The 18,053-nt window shown below is 37.6% G+C and overlaps 1 protein-coding gene across 1 annotated transcript; it reads right to left on the reverse strand.

Moving 5' to 3' along the window:
• Positions 1-5,473: 5,473 nt before the first annotated feature.
• Positions 5,474-15,490, reverse strand: LOC128199852 (uncharacterized; the record flags this gene model as incomplete). The annotated part of the gene is made up of 4 exons (XM_052891028.1): positions 5,474-10,870; positions 11,666-11,862; positions 12,561-12,778; positions 15,311-15,490. Coding segments are annotated over 4 exons (807 nt in total), but the record flags the coding sequence as incomplete, so codon positions are not given.
• Between the last annotated feature and the right edge of the window lie 2,563 nt (positions 15,491-18,053).

Raw genomic sequence — 18,053 nt, forward strand, 5'->3', positions numbered from 1 at the left:
ATATAGTATGTACAAATATAATTAATCGATTAATTATGCATACAATAATAATAAAAGTAAATTAACTAATTATTTGTTTATTTGTTGTATAACAAAACATAAAAAAAAATACAGAGAGACCCTATCAGTTCCAAATAGATTTCATTCAGAAGTCTCACATAAAGCAAACACCACATTCCTAATACATCATGTTTATTATCCTTTCTAAATCTTCTTTGATGTCCCAACCGACGTTTTAAAGATGATCGCACATCTGAGGGCCTCCGTGGCGCAGTGGTACCTATGCGCGGTGGATTTACAAGACGGAGGTCCTGGGTTCGTTCCCCGGATGGGCCCATTAAGGTTTTCTTAATTGGTCCAGGTTTGGCTGGTGGGAGGCTACGGCCGTGGCTAGTTACCACCCTACCGACAAAGACGTACCGCCAAGCGATTTAGCGTTCCGATACGATACGTAGAAACCGTCAACAGGTATGGGTAGCAACTTATAGCTCCTCTAAGTAAGCCCGCTTTCATCTAAGACTGCATCGTCACTTAACACTGCATTCTGTAAAGTTACATAGATGTGACATCGTTCATTTCCATGGTAACATCGTTGTCAGTGACTTTTTATTTTTGCCATCCCATAGAAATAAAGTTCAAATTCTAATAAAACTTGTTAAAGGCGGATATTACATCGAAGAATACCTATAAAATGGAATTACTTCCCAGGCGAGATCGCATTCAAGTCATATCACCACACATCACTAACAACCCATATTCGGCTCACTGTTGAACACGTGTCTCCTCTCACAATGAGAGGGGCTAGAAGGCCTTAGTCAACTAAACCAAATGTGGATTGGCAAACTTCATACATTGTCAGATACGGCTGTTTATCCTTCAGCGTTTGATACTAATTGGCTGTCATATAATAATAAAAAAAATGATTCCGACGACTTGATAACCTCCTCCTTTTTTTTGAAGTCGGTTAAAAAAAGTCAATCGATGTAGTTTACACCAATGTGCGACCACGTGTAAAGTGCTATCTCGCGATCGTAAAGCTGCCGGGCAATTAGCTGAAACAATCATTAACAGTAACGAGCGATAAGGCGACAGATGGACGATCTAATTAGCGGGATGTTTGCGGAGCCCCGCCCTGTGTGGAGTGTTGCGTCACACGTGGACTTGACGTCACGGTCGAAAAGCTCCGTAGAATGTAAGTATAAGCACAAAACACTAATAGACTAAAAGCCCTTGAACAAAAATTACATGTGAAATGAACCAACATGAATAACGCCTTCTATATCAGAAAACTAGCTGAAGCCGCGCGGTTTTACTCGCGTGGTTCCCGTTCCCGTAGGAATATGCGAATAATATATAGCCTATAGCCTTCCTCGATAAATGGGCTATCTTACACTGACAGAATTTTTGAAATCGGACCAGTAGTTCCTGAGATTAGCGCGTTCAATCAAACAAACAAACAAACAAACTCTTCAGCTTTATAATGTTAGTATAGATAACTCTGAGCACTATGCCGTAATTTCTGAGCGGTACAGTGGTGAGTAAGCGAGTGAATTGAATTTCTCAGGTACAAATGATTTAGCGGGAGAGTTAATTTTTTTTATAAGTTTTTAATAGTGTTTTGTATATTTTGAACAATTAACAAACATCCTAAGAAAGTGTATAAAAATATTTTTCTCTATTGAAAGCGTTAAAAGATATAATTTTTAAAAATTGTATTCTCTTCCGAGTACGTACCTAGATATGGCGAACCGCAAGGTGCACGAATTTCAGATTTGATACGGTGCCTGTAAGAGGATTTGCACAACGAAATGAATAAGCGGATTTGCATTGTTTATCCTATCCCCTTCTTAAATTGATTGATGGCGAGTCGCCCCATTCTCTCGTTTATAAATACGTGAGTGTTTCATCTTCATCTAGTGGTTTCTCATTTAACTTCCAAATATAAAAAAAATCAAAAGCTTACGAGTACTTTTGAAACTTCATTTATACATTTTTCGTGACTAGAGACTATATCACTGGTTCAGAAGACAGGTTCTGCTGAGAAGAGCCTTTAATAAACATTCATTATCATCATCATATCAGCCAATGAACGTCCACTGCAGGACATAGGCCTTTAGTAGGAACCTCCAAACATCACGATTTTGAGCCGCCTGCAGCCAACTAATCCCTGCGACTTGCTTGATGTCGTCAGTCCACCTGGTGGGGGTCGACCAACACTGCGTTTTCTAGAACGAAGTCGCCGTTCCAGCGCTTTGGAACCCCAACATCCTTTTGGGATCTCATCTTCGCTAGTCGTTGAGCTATGTCGTTGACTTTGGTTCTTCTGTGGATGTCCTCTTTTCTGATTCGATCACGCATAGATGCTCAACAGTTGCTATGTAATAAATATACATTATTATACTTTACAATGGTTAAATTTAACACAATTTCTTAGAGGTAAATTTTGTGGTGTCATAGGGGTAATCTCTGGATTTACGTACTTAATTTAATAGATAGATTTTGAAAATTCTTTTACCACTAGAAGGTCTCGTTATTTATGAGCGTCATAAGCTATATTTTATTCCCGTATTCTCATGGAAACGGGAACAACATGGCTGAAACCGTGAGGCGGCATCGGCTATAATTGTCATGAAGAAAATCAACCTTGAATTAGTAAATGTACCTACTCGTACTTAGTGATAGGATCACGGCCAGCCAACAATGTCATTCCATGTAACAAAAGCGACTTCGTAAATTAATTAACTTCTATTAATTTAAATTGAACGCCGGCGTAGCGGCCCAATTATTATTGTTTTCATTGCGGGAGCTATAAATCGTTGCTTTAAGTGAAAAATTGCTTAATTACTCACTCGATACGGTGTAATGAGCGGACGCATTTTGTGCAGTATCCCATTATAGTAACGGTGGAGTTAAAACCGAACTTGGCAAGCTTTTGGTTGCCAAGTTTTGTGTAAAATTACTGCCTCTTAAACAGTTACGACTAATTAATAATGCTATTACTATTAAATACTGTGAAGAAGAAAGAAGAAGAAACACTTTATTGCACACAAAAATACAATTATAAATTAAAACAATAAAAAGATAAATTAAACTTAACATGCAAAGGCGGCCTTATTACTAAAAGTAATCTCTACCAGGCAACCCCTGACGAGAGAACTTGCGAAGAAAGAGCGGGAAGGTGCAATACATTATATGTAATTATATATATAAATAATTAAATAAATATAATATAATATATACGTAAATATAATATTAAAAATTACATATGTATATTATTATTAAAATTTACATATGTATATACTGTGTTATTATTTACAGATGAAAATATTCTGGATAACCTTATTCCTTCCTTTTCTCCATTCATTTCTATTCTTCAGGTTTTTTCCCACACAGCAATTTTCCATTCTTTGCAAGCCTTCTTTAACACAATCTAGCCATCTTTCTTAGGTCTTCCTTTTAATCTTTTTACTTGTGGTCTCCATTTTGTCATCACTTACACTCTACTACTACTTAGCCACTGAAAAAAACTTTTAATTTTAAAACTAACTTATAAACTTATAAAAACTATACTTATTAACTTATAAAAAGCAACGGCGGTTTTTTATAGGAATAAGATTTTATTAGTTTGTCCGCGCGAAATTCAGTTTTACACAAATGGTTACACCATGGTTTTTTCGGAATAAAAGTAGTCTTAATAACCTCTTGTACATACCAGTGAATGTCCCATTAAAATCGGTCCAGCCATTCCAAAAATTAATCTGGACAAACAGGGAAATTTTCGTAGTTTTTGTATTCTGTAAATTTATACTAATATTATCCGACCAAGAATAATAACAAAAGTCACCGACATAGCTAAATTCGCGAAGCTGAAGAGTTTGTTTGTTTGTTTGCGTGAACGCGCTAATCTCAGGAACTACTGGTCCGATTTGAAAAATTATTTGTTAGATAGCCCATTTATCGAGGAAAGCTATATGCTATATAATACTATATAATACTATCCGCGTATTCCTACGGGAACGGGAACCACGCGGGTGAAAGCGCGCAGTGTCAGCTAGTAACTATACATGAGCACTTGAGTAAACAGTTATTTTAAGCTCACAGACATACACTTCAATATACAGTCGCCTGACAATGCTAATATAGTTATAAAATAACCAGGTTTGATTAGGTACTAGCAGTAGAAGGTTTCGAAATCTAGGTAATAACATTCCCACTTTCAGATATCGAAAGCAATAATCGTTTACAAAAAAAAAACGTCAATTTCCATACAATTTCATAAAAAAAAAACACTGAATCTGACACAACGTGGGAAATTAAAGATTCTATCTCGCTAACCGACGAGAAACGTTTAGTGCTGAAAAGGACCGAACTTATAACTGATCTAATTTCAACCATAAAATTATGTAAATAGGGTATATATTCAAATGAAGGGTATGTATCGTTGTGTAATTTGAATACCTTTAAAAATGTTACGTTCCATTTTATGTTTTTAATCTCGCCATTATTGGAACCTTTTTTTTTTCTAAACGCGTTTGCAAAACTTTATGCTAATCTAGTGGTCTCTTGCCGGCTCTAGAGCACAGACTTAAAGAACTATGTCACGAAAATGTTTTTATTGTATAATATACTACAGCCCTGTGGATATGACCTCTGCCTTCGATTCCGGAGGGTGTGGGTTCGAATCCGATCCGGGGCATGCACCTCCAAATTTTCAGTTGTGTGCATTTTAAGAATTTAAATATCACGTGTCGCAAAAGTACGTTTACTTGGTCAATTTAGAATAGTGTACCTACGCTCTAAAAGGTAGAACTAGAACTAGAGCCAGAGCCGGATGTACCATAGAAATTGAAAAAGTTAAAGCTAAACTGCAGCGAAAGCATAGCATAGTATTCTTAGCATTCCTTCCACCACCTAATAAGAAATGCAGTAGAAAAGCCTTGCTTTTCTTAACTTAAATATATACCCAAAAGTCTATGTAAGCACATTCATATTGCAGTATAGAGTGCATAGTCTCAGCTATAATGTCTATTTTGATGAGAAATTGATTGATTGGCTTTCTATAAACGAATATTAAATTACTGACTGTGCATTAAAAAAAAACGGAGATTTTTGTTGTTGTTTATTTTCTTTATGACGGTTTTTAGGTCTATTTTAAATTTTACCGTACGCCTAATAACGATTTGTATAGAATCGTAAATCTTATCTATACTAATATCTCAGGTATCAAATCGGACCAGTAGTTACTGGTCCGATTTACTTTCTTTTCACTGAAAATACTTTCGATTCACTGAAAAATACTTTCAGTGTTAGATAGTCTATTTATCCAGGAAGGCTATATGCTATATTTTATCCCCGCATTCTTACGGGAACGGGAACCGCGCGGGTGATACCGCGCGGCTTGATAATTTTGACCAAACAGCATAAGGGTGAAGGTGTATAATTATCGTTGCAAGGAGATAATTAAAACAAAAAATGTATTATTATGTTTTATTATTGAAATCAGAATAATTTACATTGTAAAAAATACACATATTCAGTAATCGTTACGCTAAGGTTAACAGGTTTTGGCTCTATTTTACAATTTTCAGATTTTCTTATTAATTTCAATTATAATAGCCGGGGCACACCAAGCTCGTAGCATCGCGGAACAAACGTAGCAGCTTTCCTTGTTTAGGTAAACTTTAAATACCCGATGTTCATAAAACCCAGTGGCGTGCACTTCATACATGCACTGCCTACCCTATGGGGTCGTTACAAAACTGTATAGAAGAAGGAGTTTTCCATTTTGTATAATATTTTCGTATATTGCTTACCCTAGTTAAAAACTTTATGCATGCCACTGCTATAAACCATGTCGAGTTTGATGATAACCACAAGTTAGCTGACAGCTGAGGGTAGTATGGCAATTTTAACTAAGCCAACCACCAATCTATATCTATCTATCTATACTAATATATAAAGCTAAAGAGTTTGCTTGTTTGTTTGTGTTTGGTTGAACGCGCTAATCTCAGAAACTACTGGTCTGATTTGAAAAATACTTTCAGTGTAAGATAGCCCATTTATCGAGGAAGGCTGTATATTATCCCCGTATTCCTACGGGAACAATAACCACGTGGTTGAAACCGCGCGGCGTCAGCTAGTACTCAATAAAACGATATACAAGATTTTCTAAAGCATTTATAAATTCAAATTAAGAATTGTTATTTTACTTAGAAATTGAAAGAAAGACAGGCATCGCGGGGGGTAGTTAAACAATAAAATAGGTAAAATATGTACAACTCTCTGTGTGGCAGCTTATGTATGACTAGCTGACGCCGAGCGGTTTTACTCGCGTGGTTCCCGTTACTGTAGTAAAAGGGGGATAATATTGCCTGTAGCCTTCCTCGATAAATGGGCTATCTAACACTGAAAGAATTTTTCAAATCGGACCAGTAGTTCCTGAGATTAGCGCGTTCAATCAATCAAACAAACAAACAAACTCTTCAGCTTTATATATTAGTATAGATATAGATTGTCCCTTTCCTTGTGGCTTCGTCGTCAGATCGGTGGATATATTTATTCCTTACTCGTAGTTGTATCCATAATTTGAAAGCGTTTAACATATTACAGTACAACACTAAGCAATCATGTTGGTTTCAAACTTAATTTACAAAATATTGTGATTTAAGCCCACCATCTTAACTTAAAGCTGGTAATGATGAGGCGAGATCAAGATAACTCATACCTTAATATGTTCTGTGATGTAATCTATTTCCAACTTTTGAGTTATGTGCATATTAATTAAATATCACGTGTCTCAAACGGTAAAGGAAAAATATCGTGAGGATACCTGCATACCTGAGAATATTCTAAAATTCTCTGGGTGTAAAGTCTGCCAATCTGCATTGGGCCGCCATGGTTGACTACTAGCTTAACCTTCTCATTGAGAGGATATTCGTGCTCAACAGTGAGCCGAATATGGGTTGTTAAAGATGAATGTAATGCACTCTGGTTGAACACAGATCGGAATTTATAAACACCGGGTTAGCAACTGCGACAATAATTTTAAAATTGCGCAATACAGAAGCTGGTTAAAGTTTTTTATCTGAGGTAACGTAGCTCGGTGTGCACCCGACTTCAAATGAAATTCCATCTTTCAATACTAATTAACATTTCGGTTCTTCAGCCTTTTCGAAGTGTTAAGGATCCTTACAGACTGAGAAACTTCGTATCTAAATTCTAGATTAAGTTTTTTTTTAAGATTTGTGAAACAGTTTCAAAAGAAGTGTACAATCTTACGAAATTAATAGAGAATTTTCAAATAGTTAAACAAAGTTTTTTGTTATGCGCATAGAAATAAAACTACTTTTATGTACTTAGTAATCAGTCCATACATTTTAAATTCTAAATACAAATTTTATGGATGTATGGATTAAATTGACCTACGTTGGATACTACTTACTTGATGGTTTTGAGGCACAAACCTCAGTTTGCAGAAAATGCCGACTGTGGTACATAACAGTACCAGTAGTTATACAATAACGTACCCAGACGCAGTGCCTTCGGGGTGGTAATTTGCTGCGACCGAAGTCACTAGAGGGACGTTAACTAGTAGCCAACGTAGAATCAATACTAATGCTTTGTGCTGGTACGAAATAAAGCCTAATCATTCTTTGGCATAAACAATCTAAACATTTAGACAGGCTGTTTTTAAAATTATGTCTCTTAACTAAAAAAAGGTTCAGTGACGACTTGTCAAAACACTTTTATTTCGCTTTAATTTAATTTTAAATAAAAATTATTATGTCACAGAAGGCTTTGATATTACATTCACTTATTCTAATACATACTTACGAGCTACAGCAATTTTTACACTTACAAGTATTAAAAATAAAAGCTGCATCTTTGGAGTCTTAACGCCCTAGAACAACGCTACTTTATACTGATTTGGGGCTCATTTATGGAGAAAGTGATGTTACGAGTAACTAACAATATCACGTATCATTTGGCGTATTTTCTTTTTTTCATCAACGAGACACCCTATAAATGAGCCCCTTACTGTTACAAACTTGAAGACTTAAGCGATATGTATTTTTAACTGTGAGATACTTTACTAATTGACTAACAACACTCGGGACTATTGTTGAGTATTATTTAATACTGAAATTAGGAGATAAGACTTGCGGCCATTTCGTAAATCATACAAAGCTTCTTCTAGATATTTCTAAATTCCAAAGAATATCCCTTAGTTCGTACCCTCATTATATTTGTATATCAAGGTATATCTCCTGAGATCAGTAGGTTAAAATTACAATATGAGCCGCTATTTAAAACGGCATTTACACAAAGAAGGCAGATGAGGTGGCTCTTGAAGTCTCCAATGACTAATACGAAAAATTATTTACTATGAACTAATATAATGGTAATAAATAATGATTAATGTACGAATTAATTTTTACTCGACAAATCTCGCAACTCTATCTAAATCAAGACTAATGCAGTCACATAGTCTGTGAAAGCCCTTATTTCACAAACGTACACAAAAAATCAATATCGATTAAAAAGTCGTACTTAATCGACTTAAAAAAAAGTCGCAAATAATTGCGCAATAAAAATTTCAAGAAAAAATGTTATTTATTATTAAAAATCGATTGAAAAAGTTGTAATCGATAAACAAAACTCGTAAATCTTACAAATTCAAAAGATTTGATAAATATAATTAAATTATCATTATCAAATTATCATTATTATAAATATTTAATACAATTCGTAATACATTTCGGGTAACATAACGGTAATTATTATTATAAAATTACAAATTGATAATTCCGAGATGCGAACACATTTCACATCCCATATTTTATCGTTCGACAGCCGATACCGCGGAAGTCATAATTTATTATCATTTCTACGAATATACCGATTTATGAACATAGAATTTTTGGAGTAAAAACAGCAATTTTTAAATTATTATTAGTTTTTGAGAAACTATTTGTGAGAATTATAATAATTAAATTAAAAATTAGAAAAAGGATATAATATTATTATGTAGGTATTTATAAATAACATGTGACTCATCTACACATTTTTTAGAGTTCCATAGTCATCATACCTTATTATACGGATCTCTTATGGTACCTACCCTACATGTAAAGTGGGGAATATTTTAAAACCTAAAAGATTTTTCTAGGTACTTCTAGAAAAATCTATAGGTTTTATTTAAATGCGGCTATTTTAATACCTACATTTACCTTTAACTTCACTTTAGTTGTAAGCATAAGTTAGGTTAAATACAATATAGTTTTTATACTCTATCCGCGGTATAGGATATCGAAATAGTCCACTTAGTTTATATTTTAGCATATAACATTTATTTTTAGCAATAATTGACAAACAGATACGAAAAATTATTTATTGAAAAAGCATTCATTAGATACAGCAGCAAACAATCGAAGTCTACTATTTAGGGCCTCTGTCCACAAGTAACGTCGCTTTGTAGACGCATCGTCACTGTACGCTCGGTGTACGCTTGGTGTACGGTTGGTGTACGTTTAGTGTACGCTTGGTGTACGCTTAGTGTACGCTTGGATGTAGCTAATGATCTAAATTGTCACTGAATTCTGTGTTTGAATAAGCTCAAGATTCACAATATCTTGTAATTTTTCAAACTGACAATTTTCGATGTTTAAAGTGACGTCATCTCTTGGTTATTGAATTGTGCGAGAAAAATTACGAATGTGTTTCTAAAAAGCGACGTTGGACAGAGGCGCTGGAAAATCACCAACAGTCATCTCTTAATAAATTATTTTATACAGAAATTTTATCCAATATTTTTATACACACCACGAATTTACATTCAAGAATCATCAGAATGAGAATACAAAGAAAAAACAATTGGAATCGAAATCAAAATTTGATTGGACGGACAGAGATGCCAACGATAGAGATAGAATATAAATAATGTGGTAAAATATTGGCCATTAAAACAGACAAATGTAATTTCAAAAATGGAATCATGTTTAAAGATGCGTTCACACATGGACAATACAAAACAAAACAAGAAAAAAAATGTTTAAGGGAAAAAAGGAGCTTCTATGTATAAAAATAAATGCTGACTATTTATATTTTGTTTGATCTAGAATACAAAGGGTGATATAAAAAACAACTCAAAAATTAAAATTATAGAATTTTTTTATTTGACATTTTGACATCAATTTTTTTTGTATTGTATATTAAATTTTCATCATGGGCGAAAAATACTAGAGATCTATATTTAGCAACTCCAAAACTAAAGAAAACTTTATTCGCCTTCAACTTATCGAAAACCTTTTGTGTGCTGTGCTAAATAAATGTAAGTCTTACAGCGCTAAATACTTTATATCCATAGGCGGCACAGGTCTATATAGTTGTGTGGACACGCCATTTCAGTTGCCTTGTTAATAAGATTTTTATGTAGTAAGACAGTCGTCAAAGAAAATATTGTTGGACGACATTAGAGACTGGATCAGACTCGACTACCCACAGCAGAAACGCATTGTGGAAGACGAGAAATGTTTGCGCATACTGACCACCAAACATCGTTATGCTATGGCACCAAGTGATGATGATGAAGACATAAGTCTTGCTTTGTCTTGTTATTGTCCAGTGTAAACTAAGCCTTATAAGTTTATAAATAGGGATTACGTGAGGTTATTTCGCCAGTCGTCGCGCAGCGCTGGCGCGGTGCAGTTGGTGGCGCACCACCGCGACTGCGCCGTGGGCGGGCAGGGGGTGCCCCCGGGGCGCTGGCGGCGGATGATCCGGCGCGTGCGCATGGCTGACCCGACGCAGCCGCCGTCGTTCCGACACGGGCTCCATTCGCCCCATTCCGATACGCGGCAGTCCAGCAGTCCTGTTTAAAATTAACTTTAACTTAACAACCTTATAAAACTACTAATTTTCTATATCTACCTACATTTTACTTTTATTACACTCGTTTTTTCTCCTATGAGTTGTGTTATAGTCACGTAGACGACAGATCCTGCTGATGCCTGGTATCTGATATCTGCCTCTGTGATTATTATATTGTATAATATATAGTAGACTTTTTTAACACAAGTGGGAAAACCAATAGCTATAATAGAAGCATGCTAGGTGCACGTCCTACACTGTACTTTCCAGTGCTCGACAACCTCGGCATACGTGTTAAGTCTCATATGCCTGTAAATACTTGCCTTTCTGAACAGTAGACAGCAAAATTGTTTGGCGGTAGAAATAGGTCTATGACTATTCCTGGCTGGCAGAAATAATTTCGTCGTCTTCGTCGACTCTTCAGCTTGTTGTTGCTCTGTGTCTGTCTAAGAGTGGAATTTATAGACGTTGCAGAGGCAGAGGTAGAGTTTAAATACACTGTAAGGGCCAAGCTAAATAAAAACACAGATATTTCTTTGTAAAACGGAAACGTATATGATGACGGTTAGGCGCTTGGCGTAAAAGTCGGTTTGTTAAACGGCTGTCAAAGTATGACGTATGCTGTCACCATATACGCTGCGTTTTTGCCTCTTTATTGTAAGGCACAGATTAAATAACAAGTATGGTATTTGTGTCGCTAACATACACTCTCAGACACTCGGCGGGTAAACGATCCCCTGAGGGACATCTCCACAGCGTCTATAAATTCCACTGTTACAGTATTGTGTATACTCACTCGTTCTTTTCCGCTTTCTCCGCTGGGCCGGGTCGGTGTTGTCTCCGCGCAGCTTGCGTCGTCTCCGCGCGCGGTACCTGCGCGCGAGACTCCTCAGCGCGGACCGCTCGCTGGCGGTGGGGCCTGACGTCGGCAACTCGTTCGCTGAGCGGGGCTCTTCGGTCGTGCTTGGTGTGTTGTTGGTGCTGGTCGGTACACTGGGTGATAGAGACGTCAGTTACATGATGACAATAAGTGTATAAACCGAATAGGACAAAACAGAGAACTCATAATGCGAAGAAAGCTTGGCTTCTTTGGGCACGTCAGAGAGCCTAGTTTTCACTTCAAATACTAATATTGGTATAGAAAATTTTGGGTAATTGAGCATGATATGAGTGGGCTGTCTGTAGTTAAAGAAAGAGGCTAAAAATTAAAGCTTTTCAGATGAGACTTCAGCAACGAGCTCAGTGTTCGCGAGCACAGAAGCATCGCCTGATGGGGCCCGAAGACAGAATCAGAAGAGATGGACAGAACGACTCTTCTCTGACCCTCGAACATTGGCTAGAGGAGGGTTTCTCAAACTTTCGGCTCCACGAACTCTCTCTCCCGGCTCCCTTACTAACTAATGAACCTCAAAACACCAAACAAAAAAAAAAATTGACTGTTGAAGAAAAAAAAGTAACACATAAAGTACCAAAAGAAATGTTTTTCTAATATTAATGTGATGGGTGTGCTTGTTTCTTGTCGCAAATGGATTCAATGTTAGAGACGTCATTCTGACTCGGTATTTTTTATAAGGCCAACATTACGTAAATCTTGTTGCGAACCCCCTGCCATCAAATGGCGAACCCCTAGGAGTTCGCATACTCCACTTTGAGAAACTCTGAGCTAGAGGGTCGTCACTTACTGTACTTACATGGAATAGTAAGAGTAGCCACTGTCGGGCGTAGTCAAGGAGCCGTCGGAGTAGATCCGCGGCGCCTCGGCGCGCTCCACCTCGTCGGCGACGGAGAGCGCGCGGTTGCCGTCGGGCAGGTCGACGCGGTTGTGCGCCATCTTGTCGATCTGCAGCACGTCGTATCGTCGGTCGTCGCTGTCGCGGTGAAATACTTCGGAGAGCTCGTATTCGCGGAGCTAGCAACAATATTTAGAAGGTAAATATCGCGGACTTGTATTTAGCTAGACACCACTCTATTCACTCAATCGATAGCCTATCCTATCCACTTACTAGTAATATTATAAACGCGAAAGTTTGTATGGATGTTTGAATGTTTGTTACTCTTTAACGCCTCTACTACTGAAGCGATTTGGCTAAAATTTGGAATGGAAATGGATTTTACTCTGGATTAACACATAGGCTACTTTTTATCCCGAAAAAATCCATGAATTCCCGAGATTTGCGAAAACTAATGATTTAAATGATATGAATGTTTGTTACTCTTTCACGCCTCGACTGCTTAACCTAATTGGCTGAAATTTGGTATTGAGATATATTATAGCATGGATTAATACATAGGCTACTTTTTGTCCCGAAAAAATCCATGGTTTCCAAGGGATTTGTGAAAAACTAAATTCCACGCGGACGAAGTCGCGGGCGTCCGCTAGTTTTTAATAAGAGACCGCAAGAACATTCCTCCCTTATTAATAAAGGGATTTACAGACCCGCTATACAGCTCCAATACGGATATACGGATAGACGGGCGATTGAATTCAATTTGGGGTTTATGGGAGGATTAGGTCAACCCAGACAGTTTTTTTATATTTAAATTGCAGGTTCATAGTGTTATGCATAAGAAAATTATTTCGTAACATATACCTATATCGTCTATAAAAAACTATGTAGAGGTCTCAAATAAAGTATTTAATTTTCTAAAGGTGGCTTATTCAGAAAGTACGGGCTAGGTAACCTAGCTCGTAGGGTACATTTAAGAATTGCAGAGCAAGCAAAGACCGGAGTTACGTTTCGCTTAGATGATATATTACACTAAGCGTTGTGTATACGAGTAGCTAATTAATTATACACAGTTATAGTGTCGGCCAATCGGATTTAGAATTGTTGAACTTGTAGTCTCGAGAGAAATCAACTATTCATTACCCAATGTTGACATGACAGACGTTAATTGGCTAAATAATTTAGTGTCTATCATTTGACATACAAATTTAATTGGCCCATACACATACGACATAGTAAAGTAATCCTCAGAAGCTCCTCGGGTCAACGCGATACGGGGCTTAAGTGACCCTTTGAGCTTTTATTCCAAGATTTTTAGAACTTTCAGTAGCAGCCTTAAGTAGTCAAGTCCATCGAGATACAACAATTTGCCTCTGAGAGTACATTAAGTATTTTTTTAATTTTTTACAATGTCCATATAAATATAAATATAAAAACACTATTAAAATTTTATAAAAAAAATCAACCCTCCCGCTGCGGGACATTTGAGTGCCCAAGCAACCGGTGGTCAGGGCTCCAGAGTGAGGAACCTCCTCACAATACGCGCTATTCAAGAATCAATGCCTTTTGTATCCGACTCTTGATCCAACAGTTAAGCGAAAGTTTCTTAAGGTGTTGGTCGAAGCTTTTCGCTATAAGACCATTGACTGAAACAACTATCGGAACAATAATAGTTGACTCAACATTCCACATGGCGGTAATCTCGTGAGCAAGGTCCAAGTATTTTGATGCTTTTTCCTTTCCAGTCTTTATTATTAACACGGTCTCTGCGGCACTGATTTTTCAGTACTTTACCAATACAATACGAGGTCTTTTGACCTCGTACTATAAACCTTTTTGTGGTGTGACACGAGGTTAATTGACCTCGTACCGTGGAATACGAGGTTTTTTGACCTCGCACTAAAACTGTGTGGTGTGGTACGAGGTAAATTGACTTCGTACCGCAGCGAACGTGTTAACGTCAGGCAGTAGTGAGTGGCAGTGTTATTGAATAAAACGTTTTTGCCAAGACGCATTGAAGCAGCGTGGTGGGCACATTATCCCTCTCCTATAAAGAAGTAAAACTTATCCTGTAAAGTGTTTTTTAGATAGCAAGGATACGGTGACAGCCGCCTGTATGACGTTCATAATCGTACGAACTTCAATCGCGGCAAGTTTTCAAGAGTGAACTGTCACCCGCACCATCCTACATGAAACGAATTGAAGTGGGAAGTACAAATAAGATAATAACATGTCAGAAATAAATACACCATTTAAAATTTAAATTGTCGAGAAAAACGAACGTCAACTTCGTTAAAATATATTTTGGGTTATCGTAATTCGCGTACATTATTACAACGCATGAATATCGGTTTAAATGCTCAAAGATCGAAAACGCGGAAAAATAGCTCACAACGCGTTGTGGTCACAGTTAAACATCCACATGGCGAAATGAAAATGCGCACGACGCGTTGTGGCAATGACAGAAAGACCAAATAGCGAAATTCGTGTCGTGCCTGACATGCTCATCATTAGGTGCCTTCTTCCAGCTTAAGTTTGGCGGTCATGTGTAGAAAACTCTGCCGGTCTTTTGCAGTATTCAGTGCTTATTTCCACAAACTCAGGTAGGTAATTAATCGTAAAAAACTTCTATTTATTCGTCATTAAACGTTGACATTTAAAATTTCTGAGCGTCTTCGATCTTTGAGCGTAACATCAATCCAGGGCGCTGTTACCTTGATAAACTGAAAGGTGGCGATCGGCGGTAGTCTCCTCAGATGGGGGTAGAAGAAGGATCCAGCGGGGTGCGAGGGGTACTTGGAGGTGATGCGGTAGGCCACCCCCTGCGGCGCCGTCGGCCAGTTGGGGGCGGTGAACGTGAACCCGTTGTCGGTGCCTGCGTCCAGTGGATCCACCTGAGAACAATGCACTTATAAGTCCATCATCTACATATATTGGTACTAATATATACTAATATTATAGTTATGTGCATTTTAAGAAATAAAATATCACATGTCTCAAACGGTGAAGGAAAACATTGCGAGAAAACCTGCATACCAGAGTCCGCCAATCCGCATTGGGCCAGCGTGGTGGACTATTGGCCTAACCCCTCTCATTCTGAGAGGAGCTCAGCAGTGAGACGAATATAGGTTGATTATAAAGATATAAATTTTGTGATATTGTAGGGTTATCTCTGGATATACTAAACCGATTTTGAAAATTCTTTTACCACTAAAAAAACACTATATTACTGAGCGAACTACTGAAACTACGGGGCAGAAACTCCGTAGCGCCCCTAATATAAACTCAAATGAGCTATTGTTTGTAACGCTTTGTAAAACTCTTCAACCAATGGAAAGTTACTTTATCATCGACTAACATAGACTGTCTTCTCAACGGGAAATACGCGGATGAAACCACAGGGCGTTTGTACCTATAAAATATCAAGAATGCGAATGTGCATTTATTTCTTTCACGCCTAAACCACAGAACTGATTTTAAAAATACTTTCACCAAAGGAAAGCAGCATTATCGGCAATAACCCTATGCAATATTTCATCCCCGTATTTCCACGGAAACGGTAACTAATTGAACGGAAGCGGATGAAATCGTGGGACGTCTTCAAGGACTTTTAGTAATGCTAGCCACAAACGGTCCATTATTCTCACGTTTCTGTAGCACCCACGACTATAATTGTTCGTGTGTTGGTCACTGCGTACATGACTTGTATAGTGTGCCGCGTGGGTACTGCCGATTGCTTTTCAGAAACGTGAGAATAATTAAATAATAATTAATAATATATTATTTAATAATTAATAATATATATAACAATATATTAATAATTAAAAAAATAAATAATGACCGTCAACGGGGACCTTAAAATAATAAAAAATATGCGAACGAAGTCGCTTCTGTGCGCTAGTCAACAACAAAGGCTTGTAGCAATTCATAATACATGCATCGCGATAAAAACTTTGTTCATCATCATCATCATCATCAATATCAGCCGATGGACGTCCACTGCAGGACATAGGCCTTTTGTAGGGACTTCCAAACATCACGATACTGAGCCAACTGCATCCAGCGAATCCCTGCGACTCGCTTGATGTCGTCAGTCCACCTGGTGGGGGGTCGGCCAACACTGCGCTTACTAGTGCGGGGTCGCCATTCCAGCACTTTGGGACCCCAACGTCCATCGGCTCTTCGCACTATGTGCCCCGCCCATTGCCACTTCAGCTTCGCAACTCGGTTGAGCTATGTCGGTGACTTTGGTTCTTCTGCGGATCTCCTCATTTCTGATTCGATCACGCAGAGATACTCCTAACATAGCTCGTTCCATCGCCCGCTGTGTGACTCTGAGCCTTCTTATGAGGCCCATAGTTAGCGACCAAGTCTCGGAACCATAGGTCATCACTGGCAACACGCACTGTTCGAAAACTTTGTTGCTAGTTCCAAATTGCTCAGGTACAGGAGAAAGTAGTAATTAACTTGTAAAATAAAGCTATCTAGCGAAGCCATTACAAAAGTACGAATAATTAGAGATAGCGAAAACTGTAGATTCAGTTTAAGTTTGGATTTAATTAAGTAAATTAAACAATACTAACAGATGCCTTGCAGTTTCACCTGCGTAGTTCTCGTTTTAGTGGGAATATGGGGATAGCCTATAACACTCACAAGTAACTTAGCTTTCTACTGGTAAAAGAATTTTCAAAATCGCTTCATTAAATCCAGAGATTGATCATTATATCAGCCGATGGACGTCCACTGCAGGACGTAGGTACTTCCAAACATCACGATCCCGAGCCATCTGCATCCAGCGAATCCCTGCGACTCGCTTGATGTCGTCAGTCCACCTGGAGGTGGGTCGACCAACACCGCACTTTCTGGTGCGGGGTCGTCATTCCAGCACCTTGGGACCCCAACGTCTATCGGCTCTTCGAACTATGTGCCACCTCCCATTGCCACTTCAGCTTCGCAACTCGTTTAGCTATGTCGGTAACTTTGGTTCTTCTGTGGATCTCTTCATTTTTGATTCGATCACACAGAGATACTCCAAGCTATGAGACCTATAGTTAGCGACCAAGTCTCGGAACCATAGGTCATTGGCAACACGCATTGTTCGAAGACTTTTGCCTTCAGGCACTAATAAGTCAAACAAAATATGACACTTCACATAAACTTTATCTCTTTATAATATAGATAAAGTAAAATAAAGAATTAATTATATTACGTAAAAGGCTATTAAAATAATAAACTAATAAAGTACGATCGCTATTTTAAACAAAAGATTAATTTAGTAAGAAAATATTTAATAATGTAGACACGCTCTAATGAATGTTGCAAAAGAATGCTTAATTAAATTTTGTATTTTGTATTAAGTTATTTTATCAAATTAATGAATATTAGAGTGAATTTGAATACGAAAATTATGAACATTAATTTAGGGACAAGGGAGTATAACAATTAAAAGTTGAAATA

This window comes from Bicyclus anynana, unplaced genomic scaffold (assembly GCF_947172395.1).
Source record: "Bicyclus anynana unplaced genomic scaffold, ilBicAnyn1.1 scaffold_110, whole genome shotgun sequence".
Taxonomy (NCBI): domain Eukaryota; kingdom Metazoa; phylum Arthropoda; class Insecta; order Lepidoptera; family Nymphalidae; genus Bicyclus; species Bicyclus anynana.